The sequence below is a fragment of the Argiope bruennichi genome, chromosome 8 (genome assembly GCF_947563725.1).
Source record: "Argiope bruennichi chromosome 8, qqArgBrue1.1, whole genome shotgun sequence".
NCBI lineage: Eukaryota > Metazoa > Arthropoda > Arachnida > Araneae > Araneidae > Argiope > Argiope bruennichi.
The window spans coordinates 12,281,086-12,302,445 of NC_079158.1; the positions used below are offsets into that span (position 1 = coordinate 12,281,086).

The 21,360-nt window shown below is 27.3% G+C and overlaps 2 protein-coding genes across 6 annotated transcripts in view; both read left to right on the plus strand.

Annotated features, from left to right (window-relative positions):
• The window catches only part of LOC129981643 (rhythmically expressed gene 2 protein-like), a 37,170-nt gene extending 22,373 nt beyond the window's left edge, over window positions 1-14,797 (plus strand). The window contains exons 1-2 of one of the 5 annotated variants that reach the window (XM_056092569.1): window positions 5,912-6,118; window positions 7,238-8,244. In XM_056092569.1, coding sequence (XP_055948544.1) covers window positions 7,257-7,994 — 738 coding nt within the window. In that variant the 5' untranslated portion in view covers window positions 5,912-6,118; window positions 7,238-7,256 and the 3' untranslated portion in view covers window positions 7,995-8,244. The other 4 variants (XM_056092568.1, XR_008785335.1, XR_008785336.1 and 1 more) reach the window with 4 other exon arrangements.
• Window positions 14,798-16,467: 1,670 nt separating this feature from the next.
• The window catches only part of LOC129981644 (nose resistant to fluoxetine protein 6-like), a 35,927-nt gene continuing 31,034 nt past the window's right edge, over window positions 16,468-21,360 (plus strand). Inside the window, exons 1-4 of the mRNA XM_056092570.1 lie at window positions 16,468-16,869; window positions 19,250-19,419; window positions 20,250-20,346; window positions 20,462-20,564. Of these exons, the coding sequence (XP_055948545.1) occupies window positions 16,545-16,869; window positions 19,250-19,419; window positions 20,250-20,346; window positions 20,462-20,564 (695 nt within the window). The 5' untranslated portion in view covers window positions 16,468-16,544. The remainder of the gene's footprint in view (window positions 16,870-19,249; window positions 19,420-20,249; window positions 20,347-20,461; window positions 20,565-21,360) is intronic.

Sequence of the window (21,360 nt, forward strand, 5' to 3'; positions counted from 1 at the left end):
GAATATGCAAACAGAATGTGCATTTGACATCAATTCACAAACTGACAACTCGCATTCTGCCTAACAACTCTGTAATAGGCATTCAATATTCGGTTTTCTGACGTCCTATAACGTCTCTGGTCACCAATGTGATTGCATGCCAATTTTAATGTGCATCCGATTAACTACTAGGCAGTGCGAAGGTTAAAATAAAAGGTTAGCATGAAAAGTATTCCAATTGGCTTGCATCTGTGATTTTTTTTTTTTCAATATCCAAGGCAGCTACTTTCCAATTGTCTGTATTATCGCAATTTTTTTAATGTTGGATACCATATTGTCATTTGTTGTGGGAAAGTGGGAGGGAATTGCATCTTTTTTAAAAATATATATTCTTTCAGTACTTGCTTTTGAGTTTCTAGTTTAATATTTCAACTTTAAAAGTATACTATACTTAAATATCAAATGAAAATTCTAGAAGTTAATGGCTTGTTTGACTTCAGCAATAAGAGCCATGATTATGGGCATATATTGATCAATTCTTTGAACCTATTCTGTCTTAAATATTTAGGAATTCAATTTGACTGAGTGAAAAGAGACTTCGTAGAAAACTTTTACTGCCTTCTGGTAAGCTACTTAATTTTGATCTTCAGAAATTTATCTCGAGACTGATAAATCCCAGCTAAAACAATGCTTTACTTTCTGTTAGAAAAATATTTTCTAGCGAAATCTCTTAACTGATTCAGCCAAGGTGCCTTTTTGGGTTATTAATGATCGTATTTAGCATCTAAATAAAAAAAAAAACTCAAATGCCATTTTGATCCAAAAACTGCCTGAAATCCAAGTCGAAAGTGATCCGTCTCCAGAATTGTCTCATTGGATAGACTCGAACAGTCTCTCTTAGAAATCTGATTTATTCCGTTTCGTAATGGAGATAATTATTGTATATTTGAGGTTTGGCAAATCCTTCTAAATATTTAAACAGAGAATCCGATCTTTGATTCTTCTTTCATAAGACCACAGGTGAAGAAACTGGCTTTCTCAGTCTCCATTTGCTCTCGTCCATAAATCTCTCGGTGAATTAGATGCCATTTCTAAGGCTCTTTATACAGATTTGTATATCGGATTAGATTTGTTCATAAGCAATTTTATAAGCCAGTTTTAAACTTGATTCTTTGCCATCTGAATACTATTTTAAATGACTTGTAATTCCTTTCTGTCTTAACAAGTAAGAAGTTCCGTAAAAGGCAACCCAACTAATTAACAACCAATATTAGTTGATCTCAGCAAGTCTTTCTATATTTGAATAAATTGTATTTAAGCCTAAAGCATGCACGAGATTCAATGTCCTCGTAACATTATCAGTGGAATCCTAAAGACTAAATTTTTTCGCACAGTTTTCTCTGCATACGCTTGTGCTGACTAGATTGCAAAAAAACATTGTAGGACTCCAGTGGTCGAGAATCTGAAATTCTAGCCAGTCTCCAATTGCAGCAATGGTTTACTAACTTCAGTTCTATATACCATGTTTTTATCTTAATATCTATTTGGGGCTTATCTAGTTTTCTCTTTTCGTAAAACGCTTCAATTTCTCTTTGCATTCATGCATGAAAGCAATTACGTGATTACTTTAAACTCTTCTATCTACTACTTTAGTCTAATTCGTCATAGATGATATATTGAAATTTAAACCATCACAATTCTATTTTGTTTAGATTGCTTCAAATTTCAAACTTACTAGCTTTTCATATAGTAAGTGTAATATTGTAACTGAATTGTATATAAATATCTAAAGAAAAAAAAACGAATCAAATAATCTATTCAATTAGGAAATGCCCTAATCAGCTATAAAAGTAAAAAAAAATATCGGGAACTCTCTCACTTAGCCTTTGTATTTATTCTTATGGCATATGTTTCATGTGTGTGTAAAGTGTCTCCAGTTCTTGTGCGCGTACAGTGTGTCTCCAGTTCTTGTGCGCGTACAGTGTGTCTCCAGTTCTTGTGCGCGTACAGTGTGTCTCCAGTTCTTGTGCGCGTACAGTGTGTCTCCAGTTCTTGTGCGCGTACAGTGTTGTAAATGGCGCCATTTAAAATGAGATGTATCAAATCTTATGAAATTGAAATTTAGGCTTTATTTGTGTATTTTCGTTCCTAAATATTTTCTTGCGCATATATCTGTAAATGTGTGTGTAATCTCAGTTTTATGATTACAATTGGTTGTATGCAATTTCTAATTATCCTTTATACTTGTATACTACGTAATTTTTCTAAGATAATTCTAAAGTACAGAAGACCGACTGTAAATGCTTTCGACTGTGTGTAATAAAATTTTGTTTAATGAAATTTGTCTTTTGTTAATTTATATTAATGGTAAGATCGCTATTCTTTGCCGGCTAAGTATAAAGTCATTACGGAAACAAAGTTCGAACTAAAGATTTTAACGTGCTGACAATATATTTTAATTGCATCCAAATCTGAAATTAGCTTGTGAACCAAATTTCGCGTGTAAATTTATTTATTATATTTTAAAAATATTTAGGTTTTGAAGACCTATTCTTAAACTAAAAATGTTTTGTACATAAGTATTTCGAACGAATGTAATACCCTCTACTAATCTGAGCAAGAAATAATCTTTACAATATATTTTAGGAAGACTTTTTATTCGGTCATGAATATCTCTAACCAGCAAGAGTATCAAGTTTTGAAATTGTCAAATTTAAAGATACTTCTGAGAATTTAACAATGCTGATAAGTATAATCACATTCTAGGTACTCTATAAATCTCGGAAATCCCCAATTACTCAAGTGTTAAATTTAATGTGTGTACATTTCTCAAAAAAATTATCAAATTATAATTGCAAAAAATCCTTGTAAATTCGTTGCTATTGCATCGACTGAAAATTGATATCGATGGAAATTACTCAAGACAAGTTTATGGAGTTTCGGTTTTTATGATCTCCGTATTCAATGTAGGCATTAGCTTCTTAAAAAATGTCCAATTCATTACAAGCAATTAACTTGTTTTAGAAAGCATATTTTAATTGAGTTTCTCATCGTCTTAACTGTAACAAACTATTTCTAAATCAATTGTCGAAAAACACGGTCCGTAAGAAAAATGCAAGCGAAGCTGGAGAAGTAAAACGTTCTATATTAATCAGTTATGTTTAAGCATAAACTACACACTTAACAATACAAATGTCTTAAAATAAAAATACAACGATTCTTCAATTTTATTGCTGCCAATCTGCTATAAGTTTATTTAGATAGAAAAATTCTTTCACAGAATTAGAATTTCGGAATTTTTTCATTCCGAAAATCCGGTATTTTGATCATTCGATCCAGTGTTTTTTTATGTGAATCAAATTTCATTCCAAAATTCGTATTTTGAGATATAATCAATTTTGGATCTTTTCGGGTAGTTTTAAGCAATCCACTATGAGCGATATATTAAATAAATCCGAGTGCTAAAAGCAAAATAAATGCATTAATTTTAATTTCACTTGGATTCCAAAGAATTAACTAAACTTGAATCTGACTGATCATTGGATTAAAACTAGTTTCCAAATTCCAATTAATATATTTTTAAAAATTTCGGGACTTCATTACCTCAAAATTTTTCAGAATCAGCCAGTGGTTTATCCCTCCCAAGCTAATTTTATATCATGAAATTTTTATTGTGATTGAAATTCGATTCTAACACTTCTAAGTAAAATTTTGCTTTATGAAGGAACTAATTAGTTGAATGACATTTTAAGTCAATGGCTTTATTAACGTTTAAATAAAGGTGGATTAAACTCGGCCAATCATAAATATCAGTAAGTCGCACATCAGCAGAAATTAGATTGCTATTGTCTGTTCTTTCAGCGTATAAACAAGATCTTGTTCTCGACAAGTACGTACTTGCTACTGTACTGTAGGGTGGAACGAAAAAACGAACTTTTGATTTTTAATTTGTAATAGCGTGGAAAAGATGATTTTTATTTATCTTATTTATACCAAAAGACATTAGAGAACATCTTGTGGCGCCACAAGGACGTTAAATTTTCATAAAAACACACTTTTTGCAACTTTTTAAAGATTTTTTGCGAGTCTCGATTAGGAAATAGCTTTAATTTGAATAGAAAAATAAAAATTTTTCTCTTGCACTGGTATGGCATCCAGGAAGCTAAGTCATCACTGAAGTAGATGTTATTGAGGGGAGACTGAGTTATGTCTGCGTTTGGTGATTAGATCAGAGCTAGTGCCGAGTTCAGTTGAATTTAGGGATGAATATTTTACGAGCGGTTTTTACGTAACCAATATCAAAAAGTCAAATACCAGTGAGAGGGCTGTGATTCAAATCCGTGATACGATCTTGCTGGCGATATTCAGATTACATTCTTGGATCACGATAGAAAGTAACATAGATACGATCTGTCCAATGGAAGCCCTCGAACAAGAGTTCAATCATGCATAGGGAAAGTCCGTTACCCACTGAAGTGAACGGACCGGTTATTCTTGGAATTATCGTATCATTGAATTGCATATCACTGAAACATATCGGAGCGGTGACTTCACTGGAAAGTGTGAGGTTTCACTGCAAAATGCGAAGTTACCGCTCCACTTCATGGGAGTGACCTTGACTTTCCGATATTCGCATTTCACGATGCACTATTCCATAAAGATCATTTTTAATTGCTACTGTGATTGCATATATTCTGTTTGCTACTAGCGCCATCTATTGGTAGAATATAGAACTAAAGTAAACATTTTAAAGAAATGACATATATATTTAATTCAAATTTTTCAGAAAAGGGTTTACTCCAATAAAGAAATTAAATAGTTTTGGAAATAGCAAATTTAAGAAGTAAGCTGAAATAGATGAATTAATTCAATCACACGTTACTGAAATTAGTAAATCAACTATTAATTACAATTTATAAAATTTTTTTTAATACTAATCAATTTTTAATTAATATGATTGAAATGACAGATATTTGGAACCAATATTTAAAAATAACAATAGCAAAATTATTTGTTATTCAAAAAATCGTAGATTATGCATCTCTAGTGGCTAGTGATTGCATTATTTCTTATCTTTAGTCTGAACACAGTCTACGGATTATTACTGCACTTCCTATCTTGTACTTGCACCTCATTGCATCTGCGGCTTGTGATTGCGTTTGAGACTGATTTTTGATTGCAGTAATTCCTACCTTGAGTTCAATCATCGTTCCGAAAGTGTGTATTTACACTACACACTGTCACCTGCGGATGCTACCTGCTATCTTCAGTTAAAAATAAATTTCTGAAAAAAATATCCTTGCAATGTGTTGAAAATTTTCAGTTCGTCTGAACATGATATAATATTAACCCAAATGAGGAGATTTTGGGCATGTTAATTCTCAAAATTGCATCTGTCTAAGCAAAATAATAAAATCTACCCGTGCTTCACCGAACACTTTATTTTATTACTTGATAAATTCAAATTTATTATTCATAACTAAATCTAAAAAAAAAATTATGCATACAGAAAAAAATATTCTTTTAAAGTTTTATAATTTAAGATATAGTTTTTATATTAATATATCAATAAAATGCTTAGATGTGTCATCTGAACTATGACAGCAATTCGCTCCACATTTTAATTTCAAGATCAATTTTCACTCGAATTAATAATAATTAATAGATAAAAGTGCTTATTCAAAATTAAATGTAGATGTTCATTTTACCTCTGATAAAAAGAAACTTCTTTACAAATATTTACATTTTTAAATATAAATTTACTTAGGAATTACACCATTAACTCTGAATTTTTTAATTAAAAGTCTCGGAGATCAGTGGATTGAAACTACTTTTTCAGCCACAATAAGAAATATTGCAAACAGAGACAAAAAGGAAAAGAAAGGAATTGAGTAATATTTCGGTTTTCGTTTCGACCTATAAACATCAAGATTTTTGTTTATTTATTTTGCTGGGAAACTTAATTTTTTGCAACATGTACAGATGGTAGCGTGATTATTTTATCATCTGTAAAAAAAAAAAAAAAAGATAAATTGCAGCATCGCTTAGTTTCTTGGACATAACTTAATTTGCTTGTGGATTAATTTATTATTATTGTGGATTAAATTATTGCTTGAGGATTATTTTAAATTTTAGAGAGGTAATTAAATATTTTTCGTAGAGGGTGACGTTTTAGGATTATCTTTTAATTTGCAATGCTGAATTACAGTTATAAATCGTTAAATTATTTTTCGTACATGAACTGATTAATAGCTGAACTGTATTTAGAAATGGTGAAACCTTGTTAAATGATTGCTTGATTAAGTAAAGCACTTTCTGAATAATAATCCTCATTGAAGTAATTCTTTTAATCATGAAATTATAGTTATGTAGAAATATTCTATATGCTAATCTTAAATATTTGCACCAATATTTGATAGTTAAATCAAATAGTTATGAAATATTTAGATTCATTCTTCAATTCTTTTTTTGAACATGGTCGTTAGAAATTAAACTATTGCAGAACTGAATGTATGAATTTCAAATTAATGGTAATTATCTTTCTATACTTAAAAATAATTACAGTAAAAATTAAGTAAAATCAAAGCAAAAAGTTCCGAAGTTATATTATTGAAAAATGTATTTGTAATTAGGAAAATATTGTATTTTACATGCTTTACAGTCTTTGTATATGTAAGTATATAATCTGTGTCAACTTTCGTGGGCATAATGGCAAATGCACATCATTATGTCTAGTTAAATAAGTAGCTCTGGATCTGATTTTATTTTGCTAAAAAAGGCTAACATATTTTTACATACTTTATTTTCAATACTTTTTATTGATATTATGATTTGTATATAAAATGAAAGGTACTTAATTTAATGGAATTTTTTTTGTAACTGTTATATATTTTTAAATGTATACTAGGACATTCAATTAAGATTTATTCACTTTTATTTTCTACTTACTATCAAGTTCTATCAAATTATAATTCTCTAATTTTTTCTTTCATTACTGTTCTATTTTGCTGCTAATCCATGTACGATCTTTATATATTCTGATTTATTTACTGTTACTTGAATTGAATCTTGCTGAACTTTTTGTTACTAAGCTAATTAAAAAATAGTTTTGAGAATTATTGAGTTTTTTTAAGACTATTTTTCTGGATATTTTTCTTATTTTTGAATTAATTAATCTTAAATAATATTGAAATGATTTTAGTTGTTTTATGAAGTGAAATTTGAATGTATGATAGGAGAATACTTGTTTTCATTTCAGGATTCTATGATATATAAAGATGTCGATAATTAATCCTCGCTTTAAACTTTGCACATTTGATGTCACAAACACTCTTCTGAGGTTTCAAGCCTCTGTTGGAGAGCAGTATGCAAAGATTGGAAAAATGTATGATGTGGATAGAGATCCTGAGCAAATATCAAAATCTTTTCGTCATCTTTGGAAGGTAATGAATTTAAACCATCCAAATTATGGTAAAAATACTGGGTTGTCTTCTAAAGAATGGTGGAAAGAACTTGTTCGAAAAACATTTTTTAATGGTACAACTGAACTTTCATCAGTTCAATTAGATTCCATTTCTAGTCATTTGTATGATTTGTATAAAAGTGATGAATGTTGGAAAGTAGAATCTGGTGCAGAAAATCTTTTGAAAAATTTGAAGGAAAAGCAGATAATTCTGGGAGTTATTTCAAATTTTGATGAGCGGTTAGATTGTGTTTTGAAATCCAATGGTTTAAAGTCATATTTTGATTTTGTTTTGGCATCATATGTTGTTCAAGCAGCAAAACCTAGCAAAAAGATATTTGACCTTGCATTATTTCAAAGTAACTGCACTGCAACACAAGCTTTGCATATTGGAGATAATGTGAAATTAGACTATTTAGCAGCTAAAGATGCAGGATGGAATTCATTATTATTTACCAAGACAAGCATAAATGATGATGAGTTAAAATTTGTTTCTTCAGATGAGATTGTAAATGACATGAGACAAATCGAGAAATTTATTTTATGTTCATGATATTAGTTTTTCTGCCTTTATGAAGGTTCCATTGAAGGCAATTACAAAAGAAAGGCTTTTAAAAAAAGCTATTTATATAGTATATATATCTTTTAGAGATTAAGATAATAGTCATATCTTTTATTTTTATATATCATAGATATATATTGAACTGAAGGGAAAAAATATACTGTATCAATATTATTATGTGTATACTTTTTCATGATTATATTTTAAGGCGTTTAATTGATTTCAGGATAACAATTTCTATATTTATTACTTTATTTTAATTTTTGCAGAATTACTAATATGGAGGTTTAAGAAGGTTATCTTTATACAATGCTACATAACTCTCAAATAATATGAAGAAGAAAGAAACCAATAAAATTTTTATTTTATTTTAGCATTACAAAAGTATCTTTTTGTATTTTATGTTGTCTTTGTGTTTTAAGTTAACCAGTTATTTTATTTTAAGAATGTGGATTAATATAGGTGTGACATAAAGATTAAATTGAGATTGTGAAATTTTATTTTAATATTCTTCAATGTTCTGAAAATATTTTAAATTGAAAATTGCCTTTCTGGACTTCTTTATATTGTTTTTAAATCATCTCATTGGATTTTAAAATATTTTTACCACCTGTGTGTTGAATTTAAAAAATAACTCTAAAATTTTTGTTACTATGGTTTTATCTTTAACTATAATTTCATTAAAATTTACTTAAATAAATGGCATTTTAGATTCTGCATGTATTTTTATGTGTTTGATTAATTATTTTAAGATTAAACACAAGAGTTTAATCCATATTTCCAATCTTTTCTTATCTATTATATTTAATTTTTTTCTATTCTTTGATAGATTTGTCCTGTATTTTAAATTAAAATGTTATATATATAATTTTTTCAGCTTGGAAAATTGTAACTCTCTTACCTTACTTTCAAATAAAGATTTTTGTGTGACAAAGCATTTCTATTCTTTTTTTTTCTCTCTTTTAAATCTCATTCATAGTGTAATATGAACTCATTACTTATCTTTGTTCTTTTTTTAAACTGTATCATACTTTTAATGTCGAAAGATACTTTTAGTCATAAACATAATACATTCATATAAATTTTAAAAAACTGAAACAGTTTTATGATTTCTAACTCGATATTTTACATAATTTATTTTTTTCCCAACCTTACATTTAAAAATATAATTATTATAAGTAACTTTTATTACTTCAGTAAGTTACCTCTTTCTATGAAGTTTGTAACCTCATCAAAAATTTTGATTTCATCAAAATTTCTGATTTCTTATCCAATGCATTCTGAAATGAGGATATCTCTTGTTTTGAAGTTCTGAAATTATCCTGATGCTCTTTTCAACTCCAAATTCACAGCGCTTTAATATTCCCCAAACAATAAAAAAAATTATGGATAACTAAATGTTCTTCAAACGACTTTAATTGCTTTTTTTAAATTTTTAAGTAATACGCTTAGACAGATATTGCCAAAGGATATTAAGTTCCTTTTCAAAAGAATATCAATACCTATATTTAGCTGCAAAATATTGTCTTTATAACAAACTGGATCCTGTTTCTCAGAATCAAAATATTTTAAATGTAAAATCTACTTTTGTATAAAATGTTATAGTACAAAAAAAATTCTTTTATCATCATAAGTGCTTTTTAGTTGAAATGAGAATCAATTGATCCAAATAATTTTTAAAAATTCTATTAGTTAATTTTATGAATTATTATTATTTGTTATTTAAGCATTGGAATAAGCATAATTTTATGAACAAATACTGATGTATAAATAAATTTAATGAATATTATAAGACAGTTAATTAAATAGTTAAATTTTCATTACTGAAAGGTATAAAAATAAATCATACTGATAGTTGTTCCTAACATAAATTATTAATCATCTGTCTTTCAAATTTTCTTAGTGAATTCTGCTAATGTGTCCTGAAAACAATTCATCTATGTATTCTTGTTTTCTTCAGTTAAAAATTAATAATAATAATGTTAAAATTGTATATAAAATCAATTAAAAATTTATTAAAAGAAGGGAAATAAATTATACAGAAACAACAACAAACAAAAGTGTAACAATAATTAAAAAAATTAGAGATATCAAAAAGTGAAGATAAAGTGGACCAAAGTTTCATTTTTGTCTAGCAATAAAGTGCCTAATTTATTTATTTCAAAATCATATACATTTGTTCAATTATATGTTTAATTTTGAAGGAACAGTAAAAATTGCAAAAAATATGAATGAAATAAATGAAAAAGTAAAGTTTTGATTTTTTCAAGAAGGTATGAAAACATTTCTTGTGGATAATTTACTTTGCAGTTAATACCAAAAATCATCCAAATTTATCTCCAATTTTAAGTAATTGAATATTTATTTACAATTACATTTTGAAGCATTGTCAGTATTCTTTCTCTTAAACAATAAATATGCATATAAATAAATTCAAACCATTTATAGAGGAAGACATGCGAAATGTATACATAATTAGTTACAACAGCTTTTATTTGTATTAAGAGGATGTTTTTTTATATATTAAAAAAATAATTTCTTTTATAAATAAACATCTTATATTACTGATAAAACTGCCATTATTTTTATTGTTTGAAAGAAATTTAAAGTATGATATTTTTTATTTCTTGTTACAGTGTAAACATCGGAACTAAATTAATTTATCATATTGTTATGTAAGCAATAATTTGAAGTAATTAAGCATATAAAAACGTCTAAGGAGTAATTTTAAAGCTAATGAAGATATTGTTATTTTTCGTGTATTAAAACTGTACAGTACAAATATTTTAAATCTAGCTTAACCCTAGTTTATCACTTTGTAATACTGCTTTGTTTCATTCATTAAAATCAACTATTAAAAATATCAGTGCACTGTAACTTCTAATGATGAGTGTAAAAAAGTGAGTGATTGCAAAACTTTCCTAATATATATCTTAAGATTTTGAATTCTACTTTTAAACAAAGTTAATTTTCTGAGTTAATTTTATATCAATATGATCTTTCTCGAATGTATTGCAAAGATCTAGACACATTTACCTTTTCCAGTTGTGGAAAAGATGAGTGTGAAGCATTGCTAAATAAAAGATTCTGTCTTCTGTATTTCTTTCTTGACTTGTATTCAATTCATGAAGAGAAAAATATTTTTGCAGACATTGAAGCAGTGGTGAGCAATTTGCTGTTAATAGTGAAATAATTCAGGAGAATTTTTTGACATTGAGGACAAAAGAATGAACTTTTGAAATGTATTTCTGATTCAACTCTAAGAATTGTATCTAGATTATATAGCTGTTAGTATTCAACATTTTTTAATACTGGAGACAGAATTGAATGCCCTTTCCTTTTCATATCATTTTACAAACTTTTTGAAATTTTTCTTATGATACTTTAAATGAAATAAACATGCCATTAGAAAAAATGTCCTTTTTAATGTATATGTTCAGATTTCATTTAAAAAATTGAAGATTTTGATGATTTTTTAAAAGAACAGACAAATTATGTAGTTCTTATTTCAATTTCATAATAAAATAAATTTAAAACATTAAATATTTTCTTGATTTGGTGGTTTTAATTCATTGGTCAAATATATCAAATCAGTTTTTATTATTCAGGTAATTTTTTTGTTTATAACTCTTGTTTAACTCTAGTCCCTTTTATGATAACAATGAATGTATGTGTCTATCTGTCTATATATCAATAATATATATAATTTTTACAATAATATATTATGATAGTACAATCTTTGCAGTTGTTTGATTTGTCATTCTATGTAAAATTCATTTTTTTATTGAATTTGCAAAAACATATTAATTTTGTAGCTTGAAATTTTATAAAAAAAAAGGTTATAAAGGAATTTTGAAATTATAATTTTCCTTAAATTAAACTAATTGTTTATCTATTTTTATTCCATATATAGGCATGTTTTAATTTTTTTTATTTAATGATTGTTTATTAACCATATAATTAGTGTTGTTTAACAAAGAAGTTGAAGCTATTTTCTGATTTTTTTTATTACTTTATTGCTCAGTTAAATATGAAATGCAATGCATCAAATGATAAATTTTAAATAAAAAATGTAAGTAATAATTCATATTGAATATTTAACCTTCAGTTTTCTTCACTTCATGGAGTTTACACTTGTGTTTAATAGATGGCAGCTTCTGTTTGGAAATACCATGTTTTGACTGAAATGAGAGTCTATTGAATGCTTATTTATGGATTCCACGTCCCATTGTTATGTCACATTTTGATATCAAATTAATAACTTGTGTTTTTCTGGTAAATTAATAAATCTGAAAATAATTTTCATAGTATGAAACCTGCAGATGTTTTTATATGTACATGTGTGCTAAAAACGACATAATCTTGCAGTTAAAAGAAATTCTGCAAATGAAATTTTGTTGTATCTTTCTTAAATTATATATATCAATTTTAACATATAATTCAATGAATAAAATGAAAGTAAGTGCATATGAAACTCTTTTTATTTTGCTGGCGATTAGATTTGTGAAATATTAAAACTAAACGAATATTAATCAATTTTAAATTAAAATAAAATAATAAATTAAAGTAGAATTCTTTCCAGATTAATTCGTTAATTTGAAAAGAACTTGACTGTTCAATATAGTGAATGATAATTTTCTGCACAAAAAGTTGCTTACTGGTATTTGATTTTTATTCTGATTAGGAAATTAAATAATAAGCTGAGTTCGGCTATTTTATCTGCTGAGTGCAATACTTGAATAAGTTTTCGTAAAAGTAGCATACATTTTCGCGAAAATATTATTTAAAAAATATCAATTTTATACTCGCTTTAAAAAAAAAAAAAAAATGCAGAGTTTTGAACCAAATTATTCAACGTTTACAGAATGTATGGCAATATACCAACGTAGCATTTTATTAAATTTTGGATTCAATACTTTGAATATTCGAAAAAAAATGAATATTTGAAATAATTTTTGATTGTGCATATCCGAAATATCGCATATTTCTTCTCTCCTGATTTTAAAGCCAAATTTATAGTGCAACTTAAATAACAATTCCAACCGAACACCACTAAAATTTCGAAATATATCGATATTGCAGCGAGATTATTTTCATTTGCCTTCTAAGAGGCCCTAAATGTGAGATTTTCCCTGTTAGAAATTTTTGAACTTGAATCGGTGGATAGTTATATTGAATTGAATTTTAAATCAAAATATGCCAAATATTCCTGCATGTTTATAAATTAAGTAAATCATTTGAATAGCAGTAAATTATAGATTTTAAATAACAGTAAAAATTACTATATTATTTATATCATATTGAAATTGTAATATTATTTAACTTGAAGCATATTGCCTGATTGAAAATATGCCGATACCTTTATGCTTTGCTTATCCTGCAGATGTATCAGTTACTCATATGAGATGGGATGATGATTTTGTTGCAATGATGATTTCTATTCCAAGAAAGGCTATTCACTAATTTTTTTCCGTGTTTCTACAGGAATTACTCATCATTCTTGTAAAAGAAGATCGAACATCCTGTTATTGAAGTGGGGTGGTCTGGTTTAGTTCAAATTCGATGTTTGAAGAAATCTATGAATTCCAAGTGTTCAAGTTTCATAAAATTTGGTTGCAAATTTATATATATATATATATATATATATATATATATATATAGATATATATATAGATATATATATAGATATATATATATATAGATATATATATAGATATATATATAGATATATATATAGATATATATATATATAGATATATATATAGATATATATATAGATATATATATAGATATATATATATATATATATATATATAGATATATATATAGATATATATATATATAGATATATATATATATATATAGATATATATATATATATATATATATATATATATATATATATATATAGATGAGTGCCAGAAAAAGAAGCTAAATAGCGAGTTCAATTTATTTTACCATGGGAAGGCCTGATTTGTGCATGCGGAGGAACCGATGAAGCGCATCAGATTTCATCGGACCACAAAATAAAAGTGTGAGAAATTTTTCCCTTACCGCTGGTACTAAGAGACTTTTATAGGAAATTCTTTGACACGTGCCTGTTCAGGAAAGGGAATTTTAGGTATCTTGGAAACTATGCTGTAGGTGTTAAGAATTCGTTTGTAGCTTGAGTATTCCAGAATTTGCAATTTTTTAGAGCTCGTGTTAGAAATAATTAAATGAAAATATAGAATTTGGATCAGGAGAAGGATAGAATTTTAGAATAAAGTAATATGGTCTAATTTAAGATAAAAATAAACTAGGATTAATTTAATAATCCTAATAATAAATAGGATTAAATTAAATGAATTAGGATTTAAAACAATTAATATATTCCCGAATATGCATGCTATTTTGTTGAAAGTTGCAAACTAATCAAAATTTTGCAGTTTCAATTTTTTTTTAAAAATAGAATGAGCCCAAACAATTTTTCTGTCGATCCCCTAACTGCCCTTATGATTGAATCTTCACTGAAAAACGGACATTGAAGAGTACTCTTTATATAATGGAAGTTCAAGGACAGGTAGTCCAGCCTCTTCGTAGAAATTCTACAAAAATGAGTAAGTACAAAAATATCTGGGTACTTCTGTTTTTAAAATTTAACATTTTATCTTATTTCACTTACAAATTGTTTTAAATGTTTTCTAGTAAATAACATTATGATATATATGAAGTATTTTAAAATAATTTCTTTCGTCTTCTTTCAAAAGCAGTTTTCTTGTATTGATTTTTTTATTTTGAAGAAGAAACTCGGTTTTAAAAGTGTAGGGATTAATGTAGTGCATAATGTTATATTTTTTAAGTTTTGAAAACGCGATATTTGTTCTAATATAAATATTTAGAAATTATAATCCATTTTTATAGCGAATACATGTTGGGATATTTTTTTCTCTTATAGGGAACTTTTATGTAGATTATGGTGTGGAAAAACTGTAATAAAAGGAGATCTCTGCAATTTGAGCTTAAAATTCTAACTTCAGAAATTTGATATTTGTTGATATTATGCAACTAATTTTCATGAAAGTTGGTAGTTAAATGTCTTTAGTTGCTAAAAGGTGCTATCTATTTATTTGAAGCATTCTTCATCATCTGCTAAAGATTATGGGATTCAGAGTTAAGATTTTTATCTGCTATCTTCTTTTCAGACTATTTTATCTGCTTGTAAAAAATAAGCAACGAAAAAGGTTTTTATCCCTCCCAGAATTGCCATACATGAATCATATGATTTTTTTTTATTTATTTATTATCTTCCTATTCGTGGAAGAATAGTTGCTTGAACAAATGTAATAAAAGTTCAGGCATTCTATACTCTAATAAACATCTTTTTAAAAATCTTGTATGAATATAAGCCAGTATCTATGACATGTTTATAAAATTTATTGTATTGGACTTGCCTTTATATGTTCAGTATAATTCTTTTGAATATTTATCCATCTTTTACACAACATGTAAGAATTTCAAAATTTTATTGCATTTTAAAATTATTTATTAAAATTTTCAAATTATAAAAATATTTTTGTTTCCCCTATAAATGGCAGCAAGATACGTTTACGAATAATAGAAAAAAATCTTAGTTATTACTTCGATTTTTTTTTTGTTTACAAATTTTAGATTAGCTTATTTTAGGTTATTAGGCATTAGATGTCAAAGTAACAATATATATATATATATAATCCTTTTTTGTGAGTTCATTAAGTTGAATTGTATTTTTAAAATATTTATATAGATTTAAATGTTTCTAAAACTAAATCAAAATAAAATATTCTTTTCAAAAAATTTTTTAATTTTGGTTTTAAAAATTAAAATTACAATGTCTTGTTTCGATAAAATTCTGTTTCATTCAGGAAAAACTTTCAAACATGATGATATACATTTCAAAAAATCACTGGATACATATTTTTTCTTTATAAGTTTGAAAGGCATCTCAAATTTTACTTCTCAAATCTTTTCATATTGAAATTATGTTCGGCACTGAGTTTTTACTGAAGTTTATGTTATTATTATCATTAATATTATTTGAGTAATCTTATTTTTTATGTAGCATATTAAAGTATTGTTTCTAAAACTAGAAGGTAACAAACTATACGATTCTTCTAAACGCTAAAATGAACATTATGACGTGGGTTATAAACATAAAGATCAAGAAATCAGCATCCGAGAAAAAAGAAAAAAAAAATTCAATGTCAGGTGTAAAAAAAAGAAAAGAATACAATCACCTATGAATTGTGTGAAATTTTTTATATTGTTATCTGGAGGCTAAAGATCTTTTTTTCTGTGACGGAAAATGATTCGAAGACATGCTTTTGTCTAGAGGGAATTGATTTCCGATAAAATATGATTACAAAACCAGCAATCGGGGTAAAATTTTTATTATTTTATCAATTTCCTGTAACAGATAACATTGTTCTTATAAATAGTAGCTCGAAGCGTTTCCGTTCCTTTTTTACATTTGACAGAGTTACATGCCATGATTTTTATTCGAAATAATTTAAAAAGTAACTCATGCAAACTATGTTTACATATATTTTATTTGTAACTCTTCTCTGTCTGTGTACGGCAGATGATAACCAATTAAAAGTGTTTGAAAAATTAAGTGAACTAAATGAAAAATGGTTACTAGCAAATTTTGTGCCAGAGACAGCTGCATTGTTGAGATATCCACCATACAGTTACTATACAAACGGTTTATCCACAAATGTGACCATTTCTGATTTGTTGACGAAAAGTGAATATGGTAGCGCCACTACTTCAGATGAAAACAATAAAAGATGCAGTGATGATTTAGTTCAAATTTTATATCATTTGGATTCTGCATGGGCTCTTCAGAGTAAGTTAAAAACTTTTTTTTTGAATGTCACATTTGCTTTTTTGTGTTTTAGTTATTTATCTGCGTTATTACTTACTAAGACATACTTTTTTTTTTACAAGATAAATTTGGTTTTCTCAAAGTTCTGTATTTTATCTTATTCCATACTTAATTTCTATTAAAGCAAAATTAACAATTTTAACAAATTAGAAATAAGAAGTAATGCTTATGTATGAATACTGTACCAACGCATTTATGTATTATTGTTTTTAATATCCGTAGTGTATTTACATTAATTAAATTGGTATATTATCAAGATAATTATTATTTTAAATAAAAATCCCCATTTTTGTTAAGATACGTTATCTGTTTTAGAGTATATATATATATATATACTCTAATATATATATATATATTTGTAAAAATATATTATTAAAAATGTTAATAAAAGAAAAACTGAAAACACTAATAATGATAAATAAAAAGATAAGAATTTTAGTTATTCTAAAATGCAAACTCTTCTTAATGCTCACTATTATACTTCTCAATATTTCTCAAAATTCTTTGAAGAAATTGTATTATGAGAAATGTATGTCTTATTTTCTTGAAAGTATAGAATCTATTATTTTTCCTTTCGTTGCATAAAGTTCGTTTTTTCCCTTTATTTAAATTTTTATTCATTGAATTTTATTGATGGACTCGCTTATTACTTTTTCTAAGGGGGAAAAAAGTGATTATATCTAATTTCCGACAAAAAAATAAAGCTATTGTGAAATGACATATTCTTATCGATATTATTGATACGGAGTAATTAAGTTATCTCTTAGTTTGCTTTATGCATTGCGAAATTAAAAACAATAGTGCAATAACTATTGTTTTGCAGTAAAAGTTCCATAATCTTAATTGACAAACCGTAGCACTGATTTAAAAAAGTATCCAGTATTAGTAATTATGAAAATAATTAACTTAAAGCAATAACTCTCTGGATAATGATGGTTAGATGACTCTCCTCTGTACAATTGTTGCATCAAAGACAATTGTCCAGTGGAGCATTTTACTTTCTTATGTACGAACTATACAAAGAAAAAGTATTGTCACAATTTGAATTCGGAAAATTTCATCAAAGAATTTGAATTAGAGATTTTGACAAATCTCCTCGTTTCAGATCTCCTTGGACCTGAAAAACTCATTTTTGGATTTATAACTATCCGTGAACGTAATAGCTCAAAAACGTTTTGAGCTAGACGGATGAAATATCATACATAATCTTACTAAACCAAATTTGTAGCTTTCTATCACATTTTGAAGGAAATTCATTCAAAGGACGTCTGTCTGTCCGGTTTTCCGAATATATGTTAGTGCAGTAACTACAGAAAGAAGGGAGCTGCACGATAAAATTTTATACACAGATTTATGATCTAAAGCGATCAAATTTAGATCCAAATTCATCAAGGGATTGACTATCTGACGGTTTGTGCTTTCAGAAACACGTAAACACGCTGATTCAAAAACACTCTAACTTAAATATATGAATTTCGATTTATTTAGAACATATTACAATTGTTTTTGTATGCCAAATTTTGGTTTCAATCGGTTGCAAAATACACATCCGGTGTTCTGGGCATGCGCATAAACCGCATCTCAGCAATTAAATATGAAAGATCGCACGCTTACTGGCTCTTTCTGCAATATAGTTCGTCAGTGGCACATTGCTGATAATATACAAGTTCATTTATTAGAGAATTATACAAGAAAGTTTCGGAGAGACCACTTCCGCTCGTTTCCGCCATCTTTGCATGAGAAATAGTTGCCTCTCAGATTACTTCATTGAATTCTGGTTTCTCGGTCTCTAGTTCATTCTTTATAAATTATTAGCTAAGATACTCAGCACATTTTCCATCCCCTCTCCCCGAAACACTAATCGCATTATGTTTCTAAACTCGAAACGGATATTAACATAAAATGCTTTGTGGATGTAACGAAGATAAACGGCACCCGGAATATAATGTCTTTTTTCGTCCGTAATTATCATCAGTTACTTAATGAGTGGCCGAGGCATGGCATTATTTTTTCGTCCTTTCATATTTGGCGTTTAAAAATGGTATAAATGCATTAACTTTTTTACAACCACCTAGATGGCACAAGGCAACTGTACTCTCTCCTTGCCTATCTATCACTACACTATAATTTGGATGTACTGCGTGATTTAATAATAGAAGGATCTTCAAAAATTCTTAACCGGAGTACAATCGTATTAAAATGCATTACAAGTAGAGTACTAATTGTTTGTTCGGCTTTGACTATTTTGGCACAAAAATTTATATGCAAGAATTTCATTTTGTTTTTGAAAATTGTAATACAATTGCATTAAAAAAAATCTTCGAATATTATTTATTGACAGTGCTGGATTCAGATGGAAAGCCTGACAGTGGTATTATGCGTGGTGGACTGATATGGCCTGGTCATTTTGATGAATGTAACTCTGTATTTGCTCCTGAAGACGATGAAGGACATGGTGGATTTCATGGGAAATATTGTGTTACTACTTGGACCTTGAATTTAGGTGGAAAGGTTGGTATTTTTTCACATTTCTGTTATGAAAAATTAGGGCAATTTATTATAGGCATATCTTTTTGACTTTCAAGAAAATATACCTATAATGAATTGCTCTAATGTATGTATATCATTTGATCTGCGTATAATCTGTGAAGTTTCTTTCCCTCTTAATGGACTTCTTCAATTTTTTCTCATTCATTTGACATTTCAGTTCTGTATAATTATTTCTCTTGTTTTGAGTGAATACGATATTAGATAATCGAAATTCTACCATTGCTGAAATTTTTGCTTTCATTTTGGTCAGTAATTTTAAATTTTTAAATCATATGCAATCATGCCAGGGAAAACATGTCACACAACATCAGTGAAGTTTTAATTCATTTTCCTCCTTTTGTAGATTGTCAATAATTTTGTCGAATTATAATGTCCATGAATGACTTTATTTTAGCTTATAAACCTAAAAATATTGTTAACTTATACACGTATGAAGCGCAGGCATAAAATTTAAGGGAATAAATATTGCTAATTTTGCTTTTTTTTTTTTTTACCATGTAATCTATTTCTCAGAAAATCACATAAGATGAAAATTTGTTAATAATATGTGATTTTACATAAAAAAAACATTTAAAAACTGTGAAAACTTTTTAAAAAACATTCAGTTTTTTTTTTTTTTTTCGTTAAACGCTTTATGCACTGCATATGCTTTGAAAGTGATAGAAAATTTGTGATTGGATTTTCTTCATTAAAAGAAATTTAGCTTTTGACAGCATAAATATTCATTTAATTAAAATATTTTGTTACGGATTTTTGGAATTTTCTATGTATTAGTGCATTATTCTTTTTAGTATTCCAAACTGCCATTACAAGTTGGAATCTGTGTTCCTGATTCCTGTTCAGAAGCTGGACTCAAACACGCCGGTAAAAATGTCATCCGTCTTTTGGGTATGTTAACAATTTTATTTTATAAAAAAAAAAATGCATCACCACTTTATATTTGATTTGGTATTTTGATTAAGATTTTGTTTGTTTTAATGCAATTGCCTAAATGTTTTTTTAGAGCGCCTACCGATGTTGAAAAATCATACCTCAGTTTTAACCTTAAAAGATGTCACTTGTAAATTGAAAGAGAAACATTTTGATATTGGGAGCACAATATATGTGTAAGTAAATTATTTTTTGATAAAGGAATTTTTATTATTTTTCATGAGCATGAATCGTTTTGCTCAAAGAGTATTCTTTGTTCGATTGTTAGCAAATTTTCTTATTTCATAGTTAATATATCAGAACTTGTATTTTCTTATAAGTATTAATTCTCCCAGGAGTATTATTATGATAAAAAATAGGAGCGGTTATTTTTAAACGCTGTGCTGAAAAAGCTACTTTCTATGTTTTTAAAACGAATTTCCACTTCATTAATATTCTTGTTTCAATCATTTAAAAGAATTATCACATATTCTAATATGATTCTCCTACACTTTTGTTCTCATCTAACATCATATTCATTTGCAAAGCGTCTGTAAATTTCATGTTTTTACTGCTGTTCTCAAAATACAATCCCATTCAGAATATGGGGAATGAGCTATACAGCCAATTCATGCGCTTTGGCATTACTTCTGCTTTTTACAAGAATACTAACTGCCATTTATAGACTGTTATCATTCCATTTCGAATGTTCAAGAATTTAAATTTCGAAATCGGAGGATCTTGTCTTCGAAATTGACTTCATGGAACATCGTCCATACATACTGGTTTGGAATTGATAAAGTGTAAAACAGCGAGGGAGTACTTGAACTGACTATAGTCCAGAATCACTAATTTCATCTAAAATATTTCTGGCGGAATTTTGAAATTCAGCGCTACTCCTTTGTAGCTAAAGTTTTTATTTTGTTACGTCGCAGGAGGTTAATCTAGCCATAATTTAGTTAGATTAACGTCCTTTGTAACGAAAATAAGCCA